Source organism: Pteropus alecto, unplaced genomic scaffold (assembly GCF_000325575.1).
Source record: "Pteropus alecto unplaced genomic scaffold, ASM32557v1 scaffold43, whole genome shotgun sequence".
NCBI classification, from domain to species: Eukaryota; Metazoa; Chordata; class Mammalia; order Chiroptera; family Pteropodidae; genus Pteropus; species Pteropus alecto.
The window spans coordinates 8,035,508-8,045,926 of record NW_006435764.1 but is presented as its reverse complement, the minus strand read 5'-3'; the positions used below and the strand labels follow the sequence as shown (position 1 = coordinate 8,045,926).

Below are 10,419 nucleotides of genomic sequence, written 5' to 3'. Positions count from 1 at the left end.
GTTACTTTCTTCCAAGTGGAAAAAACAGGCTCAGGTTCCTGAACTGAGTTTTCTCTGGCTCTATCACACTGACTGTGTCTGAGACCCGGGGAGACTCTGGGCTCCCCAAGGGCAGGGCTGCATGGAATTCCCCCGTTTTAAACCCTTGGGCCCTAACTTTAGCCAAGGCCTTTCCCTAACTCTTAGATGACACTTACCATCTAAGTGTGCCAGGAGTACTGGACTGAGTGCCTTATGTGTCCTGCTACCCCACAGGTAGGTACAGTTATCACTGAGGCACAAATAACAGGCACCAAGTCTTAGAGTTATGAAGTGGCAGAGCCAGGGCCCGTGCCAGCTGGCTTCAGAATCTGAGCTCTTGCTTGCAACCACTTCTCTGCAGACGCTTTGAGAACAGGCACTCCTTCCCTTCGCCCTGGGTGAGCTTTCCACCACCCCTACCCTCCCAACCCCCCACCCCTGGCACCCTATCTTACCCTCCAGGGAGGGCAAGGCTGTGTGCATTCGCATCTGTCCTTGCAGCTTCTGATCCCTGAATAGAACTGTGACTCTGGAGGATGGGTGCCTGCCACGCCTCCTCCAGGCCCTGGTCACTTCTGAGTCCAGGACCTCCCTGTAGGGGCAAGGTGCGGGAAACTGAGGTTCTAACTGATGAAGGATTATTAGCTCATAATAGGTGGTAGAGCCAGGATTCAAGCCCAGGGTACCTGACTCCTCAGCCCCTGATCTTAACCCCACCTGCTCCCCCCCGCCGAAACTGATGGCCAGACAACCTTACAAGTCCCCTCCTTTCACCTCGGGGTGAGTGCAGCAAGGATCTCCCCTTCATTCACGCCGCACTCCCCCCAAAGGCTGGGGTGCACTGGAGCCAGCTCACTGCGCCTAAGAGCTGAAGATGAAATTTACAAGCTGATTGTTGAACTCAGCTACTGTTGAAAATTAAATTACATAAACTTACCATTTAATAATATGGTAAAAATGAAGGTAACGAGTACTTCAAAGTCATCATCTCCTCACGATGTTGCTCCATTTCTGTCATTTGTGCCCTTGAGGTTACTTCCATCTACTGTGTATGGCGGGAACACCAGGTAGCGGTGGGCTGCTGAGCACGTCTCCCCAGCTCCCCGTTCAGTGACACTGCCTTAGCAGTTTGAAAGCAGCCGTGATGGGAGTCTTTACACCCCAGAAATTGACGAGTGCTACCACTCAGGACTCCCCCGCCCCACTCCCATCCCTGCCTTCCCAAAGATCCAACGGCTAGCATTTATAAGCCTTCAAGCCAACGTGGGGCACGTGGTCCATCACGGGAGGAGCAGGGACCCCGGAGATGGCTCACTCCAGTTTTAGTCTGGGCTCTGCTCCCGCCAACTGTGAGGCCCGAGCAACTGGTCCTTGGGCCTCACCTTTCCCATCTGCAAAAAAAAAAAAAAAAAAAAAGGCTAAGAAGAGCAGCTTTAAAAGCCGAGCATCAACTATCTGTCAGGTGCGGAGTTGGCGCTTTCACGAAACCTGCCCATGGCCCCACGAGGCGGGTGCAGTTAGAGTCCTCAGTGGAGAGGAGGGAACAGGCACTGAGAGAGGCTCTGAGAGAGGCAGCACTTCGTCAAAGGCGCCAAGTCTGGTGAACCACCCTCTCCGCCGCTGTGGCTTATCGGCCCTGCAATAACGGTCCCCCGTTCGCAAGGTGGTTTGGGGAAGGATTACACGAGGTAATGTGTGTACGAGAGCTTGGCGCAGATTTGGCTCTAGAACACAGTAAACATTAATTCACCGAGAGGCTGAAAGCGGGGTCTGGACCCACGCATGTCTGAATACCAACGCTGGTTTCTGATTGCGAGATCTCCGGCCACTTTGCTTGCCTTAAACCTCATTTTCCCCATGTGAAAAGAAGGATAATAATAGCTACCTGGAAGAGCTACTAAGAGGACTGGAGATAAAGGATGCAAAGTGTCTGGCGAGAAGTGGGTACTCAGTAAGTGGGAGTGATTGTTCGGGATTATCTTTTATTTCCTGTCACTCAGACAGCAGCTCTGCCAGGCCCAGTCGGGGGAGGCTGACAATAGGGGCCAGAGGCAAGGAGGGAGGACCTTGCCTGGGCAGCTCCTGATACCTTCTCCTGGCCAGGTCAGCCTCTCATTGGGCCCTGGCCTTAGAATGACTTCAGAGGCTGGGGACGCTGTTGCTAGGTGCTGGTTGCTAGGCAACGTACTGTTTCTCCTGGCCTGGTCACCTCCCTGAGGGCCCAGCTTTCTCTGGAGCAGCGCCTTCTGCAGACTCTCGTAGACCTCAGAGCCACTGCGGAGGGCGGGTAAGGGTGGGGCCGGCTGTGGGTGGGCCCCAGGGAGATCAGAACCAACTTCTAGCGGGAGGTAGGCAAGGCCTAGGGAGCTAAGGAAGAAACAAGGAGCCTAAGACTGGGAGTGGGCATCCTGGCAGGGTGGCCGAGGATACGCCACTGGCCGGAGGTTGTCTGGCCATCAGTTTCCAGAGGAGGGCAGGTGGGGTTAAGATCAGGGGCTGAGGAGTCAGGTACCCTGGGCTTGAATCCTGGCTCTGCCACCTGCTATGAGCTAATAATCCTTCATCAGTTGGAACCTCAGTTTCCCAGCTGTAAAATGGGGTGTGGGGAAGATGAAATGAGTCACAGTGTTTGTGAGATAAGTGTGAACGATGACTAGTACTTTCTTCAGTTTGGGGTGAGGGTATCAGTGGAGAGGGCCGGGCCTCGGGGAAGGGGCCAGCTGGGTGGGGTTCCATTACCCCCTCAGTGGTCTCCATAGCCTGGGTCTGGGGCCAGCTCGGGGCTCTTTGGCCGCTGAACTGACAGGTTTTTTGTGCTTTCTTCTTAGGTCCCCCTGCCCCACAGCATCATGATGGGGAAACTGCCCCTGGGGGTTGTCTCCCCTTATGTGAAGATGAGTTCGGGGGGCTGCTCGGACCCCCTGAAGTTCTACGCCACCAGCTACTGTACAGCCTACGGTGAGGGCACCTTTGTGCAGGAGCCGCCCTAGGACACGGGGCAGGATGGGGGCAGCCCCGCTGGGACAGGAGCAGCCCCCCTGGGGGCTCAGAGCCACCCACTCAGAGCCACCCCAGCATACTGAACTGACTGGCCCTCTGAACGCCCCAAGGACCGTGTCCGAACCCGTACTGGTGGGCTAGCCCCACTCTTTAGTCCCTTCCCCGAATCCAACCTGTGATTCTGCCACACGGAACTTGTCCCTGTCCCGTCAATTCCATTCCCTCTGCCACGGTCCTGAAAGGGCCAGGCTTTCAAGGCTCCTGTCCCCTGGCTCTGTGCATCCTCCATCACGGGGACCCCTGACGCTGGGGGCGGGGCTGGCCCCGCCTCGGCAGCCCCACCCTGCCGACTGCTCCCCCACGCTGCTCACCTGCCTTCCGGCCTCCCCGCTTCCCCTCTGGCAGGTCGGGAGGAGTTCAAGCCCCGCATAGGCAGTCACAGAGGCACCGGCTACAAATCAAACTACCGGCCTGTGGTCTCCTACCAAGCCAGTCTCGGCGCCCTGGACAACCCAGCCATGGGGTACGGTCTGTGCACCCTCTTCTCACCTCCGGTCTTGCTGGGCTTTAGCTCTCATGGACATCCATGCATGAGGACCCTGAGCCTTGCCTGCCCAGGTCTAGAGTCCTGGGGTGCTCAGCATGGCACCCAGCCTGGGGCCCACAGGCAGGCAGACCCCCGAGGCATCCGTGGGAGGTTCGAGGGGGGCGGAAAACTTCTAGAGATGAGCATTGCAGGCCCTGGCGGTAGCGGCTCCTGCTCCTGCTTCACTCAGGGAACAAGTCCGGGATAGTTTGCAGACGGTGACCAGCCAGAGTTACCGCCCCCTGGAGGTGCCTGATGGCAGAACCCAGCTGCCCTGGGATGCGTACCAGACCAACTCTGGCTACTCTCGGGAGAAGGCCAATTCAGCACCCCCCGTCAAGGAGGTTAGTGCTGGGCCAGGGCCAGGAGGGAGCGGGGAGCCCTAGGCTGCAATGCAGGAAGGCCTGGGCGTGGAAAAGAGGGGGCTCCTCCAGCAGAGTTGGACTGCCCTGCTCTGAGTAGATCAAGGCTGAGAAGTCTGGGCATGAAAGAGCCATGAGGTGGGCGGTGGGGGGTCCTCTCACCTTTCTCACCTTTGTCCTCATTCCCATCCCCCGCATGACCTCCTCCTCCCATCCACCCCTCCAAGCCCACATCACCATCCTCACCATCACCGTCACATTCAATATTGTCGTTATCATCCCCACCTTCTTCATTTTTATCATTGTTGTGTCCATCCTTTGTATTATCACCACCACCGCCATGTTAGACATTCATTCATTCATTCATTCATTCATTCAACCGATTTTCTGAGCCTCTCTACTATCTTTGAAGGTGATAGATACATGCAGGGGAGAAACTACCATGGGGAAGAGGCAGGGGGCGAAGCAGAAGCGAAGGGGTTGCAACTGCCAAGCAGGAGGCTTAGAAAAGCCTGCTGTGGAGACAGTAGATAAAGACTTAGGGAGCTTAGTGTTCCCCTCAAATGCAGCAGCGTGAGGGCGGAGTGTTCCAGGCCATGCCAGCAGCCAGTGCAAAGGCCCCGAGGCAGAGCGTAGTGGCCTCTGGTGTGAGGAGGCAGGCACTGGAGAGGGCCCCGGGGCGCTGGCAGGAGGGAGGATTCTACTCCGAGATATTCATGCTGCGGGGCTCTGAGCACAGGAGGAACAGGACCCAGACCTCATTGTAAAGGGCCCCCCTCAGGCTACTGTGCAGATGCTCTGTAGGGGTCAAGGGCGGAATCAGAGTCAGGAAGTGACTGTCATCCCTTCACCAAGAGGATAATTGGCCATTCCCTCCTCCCAGGTCAGGAAGGTCCATTTTGACACCCAGGACTACGGGCCCCAGGCCATCACGGGGCTGGAGCCCAAGCACGTGCCTCTGCTCCACCAGCAGCAGAGCCGGGGCTCCTTGGAATGGGAGAATGCCCGACACGTGAGTGGGCGGCCCCCAAGAAGAAGTGTGGGCTGGGCGGAGGGGCCAGACCCACCCAAGAAGCCCACTACGTGTGGGCTCAAGGCACCAAGAAAAACTTCTGTCTTGATATTTCCAAGACGGCATCAAAGTGGTCCGTCTGCGTAACTTAGGATTTAACACCCGAGCTCTCTTCCCTCCCCACCCCATCCAGACGCCCTGAACCTGGGCACTGAATTACGAAGTGAGCACCCATTTCCTTCCATCAGCCCCTCTCCTCTCTTTGGGCCCCTCCTGGTCTGGGACCTGGGGGGCTCCAGGCCCGTTGCTCATTACCCAGAGTGCAGCGTGGGCCGTGACTTGGATTTCATTGTCGCAGGGGAGCTGTGGTCTCGTGGTGGGATTTCTGCCACTGGGAATGCCCGATCAGAGAGGGGTTTGAGTCAGGGGTGCTGTCCCGGCCCTCCCTTCTCAGAACACACTACACAGGTCTGCTCAGGGCATAGTCACCAAAGCGCTCCCACGGCCACCAGCCCCCTTCCAGGACCTGACCTACCCGTGTCCAGGACCTGACCTACCCGCGTCCCCCCGTTGCTCTGCCCTCTGTGTTCCAGGGCCCGCGCTTCATGACTTCCGAGTATAATTCCAAGTATCTCAAGGAGCCTTCCAACCAGCCAGGTGGGCGCTTGTCTGAGCTCACGCCTCCCTCCCACCACTCCTCCCTACCCCCAACCCCAGGAGAGAGCCTGTGGGACCGGAGCTGGCACAGCACTAAGAAGACACCAGTGGAAGACAGACAGGCAGACAGACAGGCAGACAGGCGGCGCTGGGGACCCTGTCTCCCCAGGCTGACATCAGTGCCTTAGGCCTGCCAGCCCCCGAAGGACAGCTCACTCGCCATGCAGGGCTGTCTGAGTCTGATCACGGCTGCCTCCTGGCCTGTCGGCCCTGTCCGTCCTCCCGTGCCTCCTCCTCCTCCTCTGCCCGGGATTCTGGAGTCCTCCTGGTGCCCACGATTCTGGTGGCTCGGGGCCTCCAGATCTTTGGAGCCAGCTCCCTCCCCACTTGCTAGGACTCTGAGCCTCTAAGGGAGGCCAGGCAGGTGGGGCCAGGTGGCCTGGGGCCAGCATGGGGGCGGCGCTGTTTCTTGCAGATCTTTTGCAGAAGAAATCAATTGGTGCCAAGGAGGAGACCGGCTTCACCGAAGAATCCACCAAGAACCCCATTGTCTTCCAGCCACCCTCTCAGGTCCTCCCTGGGAACCCGGTAAGTCGGGCTGGGCCCCGCTAGAATCTCAGGGTGATTGAAGCCCTCCAGTCTGGGGCAGCCTACCTTCTATTTATTTTTTTATTTTTATTTATTTATTTATTTGTTTGTTTGTTTGTTTGTTTGTTTATTTATTTATTTATTTTTAGGCAAGGCAACCTTTGGTTGACCTCATAGATTGCAAGGAACTTGTCAGCTTACAATCCCTTATTTATTTATTTATTTATTTATTTATTTATTTAACGCCTACAGCATCTGGTCTTCCTAGGTGGTCTGACTGGGCCAGACCCTGCTTAGCTTCCGAGATCAGAGCGGATCGGGCTTTGTTCAGGGTGGCATGGCCGTAGTTATTTATTTTTTTTAAATGTGAACTACAGAACCCTTTGTTCAAACACAAGATGAAAGAGCTTGGTCTAACTTCCCCATTTTATGGATGGGGTCACTAGCGGGGGTCACTGCCAGCTGGCGCCCATTCTGCTCCCTCCCTCCCCTCACGTCTCCCCCAAATCTTCCCTTTGCTCGGTTACTCCAATGACAACCCATTTGTGCTGACCCCTCCTCTGCGCTCAGGACAAGGGGGCAGCTGCCTCTGTCAGGCTGATGCTCCTTGGCCGGCCTCTTTTCAGGTCCTCCTTCCCAGCCGGAGTGTCACCAAGTCGGACTTTCTCCCCATCACCCACCCTCATGTAAGCTGAGCCTGGGGAGAGATGCCTGTCTCCACAGGCCGGGGTCCTCTGCGGTGGGGGGGATTTAGGACACTGTGGTCGAAGGCGCAGCAGCGGCTCTGGTGCCAGCGGCTGCTTTACTGCCTTAGGGTGACGAGTTCCTTCCAGGGCTGGCCAGAGGCTCTGAGCGGGAGTCGGGCTTCAGCCGACTGAATGAGAGGACTCTGAACCCTAGGGTGAGTGGCCTTAGGGCTCCTTCTGAAAAGGGACACTCAGAGGGGAGGGGGAAACAATGGAAGTTTCTTAGACTTGGGCTGGGCCCTGAACAATGGGAAGAATCATGTTGTTTGGGCCCCTGGGGGAGGAGTGAAGGCCTAGGGGCCAGAAAGGGAGGGGTGTGTTGGGAACAGTGAGTACGGTGTGGCTGGAGGGGGGTAGGTACGGCTCCAGGTCTAGGGCGGGTGGCTCCAGGTCTGGGGCGGGTTGCGCTTACCTGCGTCTCCACCCAGCAGCCCTTCTCGTGGCTCTGTCCCCCTGCAGGTGCCTCCTCCTAGCCCAGTACCCAGCAGCATGAGCCACTGGCAACTCCAGCACCCCCAGCGGGCACAGCAGACAAACGTTGCCCTGCTTGGCCGGGAAACTGTAGGGAATAAGGTGAGACTTGGGGTACCCAAACCCTACCCCAAACCCACACGCCCTCCTGGCCTGACACTCTATCCCTCCGTGCAGGAGCCCACAGGGTACAGCCTTAACAACCCTAGTTACGTCCGGAGCCCCTATGACCCCGATATGGATAATCGATACCTGACCACCTACAACCAAGGGTGAGTCCCTTCCCCGCCCACACCTGGGGCTGTGAAGCTGGGACCCATTTTACAGACAGGGAGACTGAGACCGGGTCAAGCCATGAGCTCACAGCCTTGTGAAGAAGAGCAACACTGAGTAATGTGGGTCCCCCAGAATAATGGGGAGTGTCAGGAAGAGGGAGGAGGGCGGGGAAGGGACGGCATGGGTGCGTCATTAAGCCGGGTATCCCATGGGGACACTCTAGAAAGCAGTGCAAACATATGACTCAAAATTATCCAGCCCGGGGATGAGAGAGCTGGGGCATTCGCACCCCCACATCCGTCAGTCACCGTTTGAAGGTTATCCCTAGGGCAGTGTAAATCCCAGGTACCTCCTTGCTCAGGCCGAGGAGCTCCCGCAGCCCAGGGGCAGTCTTTCCCATGTAGATGAGGTGCAAGCCACTGGTGGCCAGGGGAAGGATAAGAGGGTCCAAGAGGGTCTCGGGGAGTAACAACAGCATCTGCTAAGACACTACTTCCAGTCCATGGCTCCCTGCACCCTCAGAAGGTAGGCTCAGTGTGAGCCCTGGGCAAAGAGTGAATAACCTGGTCATCAGGGAGGGCTTCCAGGAGGAAGTGGCCCTGGAGCCATGGAGAAGGCTTTGCTGGTCAGAACTAGATGAGAGAGGGCATTATTGGAGTGGGATAAAGGAGGAGTAATTCTTGAGACAAAAGTCTCCCCTTGCAGCATCTGTCCCCCGAGATGCCTGGGGAGCTAGCCCCCCTCTTTTGGGTGGGGACCATGAGGTTCAGAGGGGAGAAGTGATGCCTGAGCTTCACAGCAGATCTGTGACACACACGGCTGCTCCAGTTCCCACGGAGAGCTAGGGAGAGGGGCAGAGCTTCACCCAGGGCGTTGGAGGGACAACTGTGTCCTTGCCCCTCCTTAAGGAGACCCCCAGCCTCTGCCATCTCTGCGGGTCCTTCCCCCACCCACCCATCAGCGGGTGGTGGTTCCTGAGCTTCTGCCGGGTGCGCCCAGAGCCCCCAGGGCTTGTAATCACTGATTTCCACATTTATCTATCCGTACCCTCTCTTCACACACTCAAAGGTGGGCCCACATCTTACTCATCTTGGCACCTTCAGAACCTGGCCCAGTGCTCAGTGAATACGGGCAAAATGGAAGAAAAGTCGAATGCCTAGACAGGGATGAGACGGGGTCCCCAACCCCACCCCGACCCCCCGAGATGTTCACAGGCCAGGGAGAGAGGCACCGCCTAACCAGCCCTTTACACCCCAAGTGCATCTCAGCATCAGCGTGGCATGAAGGAGGAGCGTCCAGCTCAGGGCAGAGGAGGGCAGGCTTCCCAAGTGTCCACCGAGTGGACAGGGCTTAGGGAGTGCCTGGCAGAGCGGACAGCGTGGGCCACAGCCAGGAGGCTGGGGATCCGAGGGAGTTTGTGCTCTGCGGGAGCCGAGACTCCCGTTGGAGACAGGCCGAGAGGCTGCAGAGGTGGGCCCAGGGCCGCTTACCTCCACGGCACCTCCTGTGCCACAGGTACTTCGAAAACATCCCCAAGGGTCTAGACCGTGAAGGCTGGACCCGAGGTGGTATCCAGCCCCAGAAGACCGGAGGCTACGTCCTCAACCAGCCTGTCACCCGCATGGAGGCCACCCCCGACCCCACAGAGAGTCTGAGGCACCTGCACCCCCATGTGGGAAGGTAGCATGCCCTCCTTCGGGCTCTGTCCTTGGCTGGTTCCAGGCCTTTCCCCAGCCTCTCCTCCCTCCCTCCCTCCCTCCATCTGTCTGTCCTTCAGTGAGCCCCATTTCCTTTCTCTGGCTTGTTCATTGCTTCTGTTGCCCAAAGGGGCCCCTCCCCTCCTTTCCCCAGCGACCGGAGTCCAGCTCTGCACCCGCTCCTCCTCCTCCTGGGCTGCACGCAGGGGGGTGGGGGTGGGGCGGACACAAAGCTGAATGACTGTGGTTCTGCCTCACTCTGACGCTTTTCTGCTCAATTCCTCAAAAATGACGTCTATACCGACATTGGCCCCAAGTTGGCAGGCAAAGAATGTCTGTGGCTTGGCTGCCCTGGCTGAGTGCTGGCCCCTTGGGATGGGCACGCAGAGCAAAAGGCCCCGGCTCTCCGCCCTACCCCTCCCTCCTCCGGCCCCCCTTTCTCCCTGCAGAACCCTGATCTCGGCTGACCCCTTCTACCGCACCACACCTCCTGGCAGCAACCGCTTCAACTCACCGAACTGAGCCTGAGGCACAGGTAAGAGCTGGGGAACCCCTGCCCGCAGCTGCTCCCGGTGTCCAAAGTGGCTCTAATGGGCCAGCCCCACCCGCCAAGGCCTGCGTCAAGGAAGCCCCCTGCCTGGGGCCCCCAGCCCCAGAGTGGGGAGTGGGTGATCAGGCCTCTCAGGGGCTGACGGGTGCACAGAATCACCCAGAACCCCTCAGGCCTCATCTCCATCCCCCACAGGTTCGCCAACCCAAGGGACAGGAGCCGGCTACTGTCCCTACCCCCACCCCGTCGCCCGCTGGGACTCCCCCAGCTACTTTCCTAATGAAATAAAGAGGAGTAAAGCCGAGCAGAGCAGCGTGTCTGTCCCTGCCCGGGGCGGCTGGAAGAAGGTGGGGTGAGGGTGAGGCAGAGATGCAGGGACGGAGGGGTGAGGGCCAGACGTGGAGTCGGGGAGGCCCGGTTGGACTCACCGTGATTCTATGGACAGGGCACTTC

The 10,419-nt window shown here is 58.1% G+C and overlaps 1 protein-coding gene across 1 annotated transcript; it reads left to right on the top strand.

The window, feature by feature from the left end:
* The first annotated feature begins 2,870 nt into the window (after positions 1 to 2,870).
* PPP1R32 (protein phosphatase 1 regulatory subunit 32) lies at positions 2,871 to 9,938 on the top strand. Its single transcript, XM_006911224.1, has 12 exons — positions 2,871 to 2,979; positions 3,427 to 3,544; positions 3,798 to 3,951; positions 4,853 to 4,981; positions 5,575 to 5,638; positions 6,114 to 6,226; positions 6,853 to 6,912; positions 7,041 to 7,127; positions 7,432 to 7,545; positions 7,621 to 7,715; positions 9,235 to 9,399; positions 9,866 to 9,938. The coding sequence occupies exons 1-12, from the start codon at positions 2,871 to 2,873 to the stop codon at positions 9,936 to 9,938; spliced, it is 1,281 nt and encodes a 426-aa protein (XP_006911286.1).
* Positions 9,939 to 10,419: the final 481 nt, after the last annotated feature.

Coding starts and splice junctions, on each gene's coding strand:
- PPP1R32 (XM_006911224.1), top strand. CDS start 2,871: ATGATGGGGAAACTGCCCCTGGGGGTTGTCTCCCCTTATGTGAAGATG. Junction 2,980..3,426: donor CAGCTACTGTACAGCCTACG/GTGAGGGCACCT, acceptor CCCCTCTGGCAG/GTCGGGAGGAGTTCAAGCCC. Junction 3,952..4,852: donor CAGCACCCCCCGTCAAGGAG/GTTAGTGCTGGG, acceptor CCCTCCTCCCAG/GTCAGGAAGGTCCATTTTGA.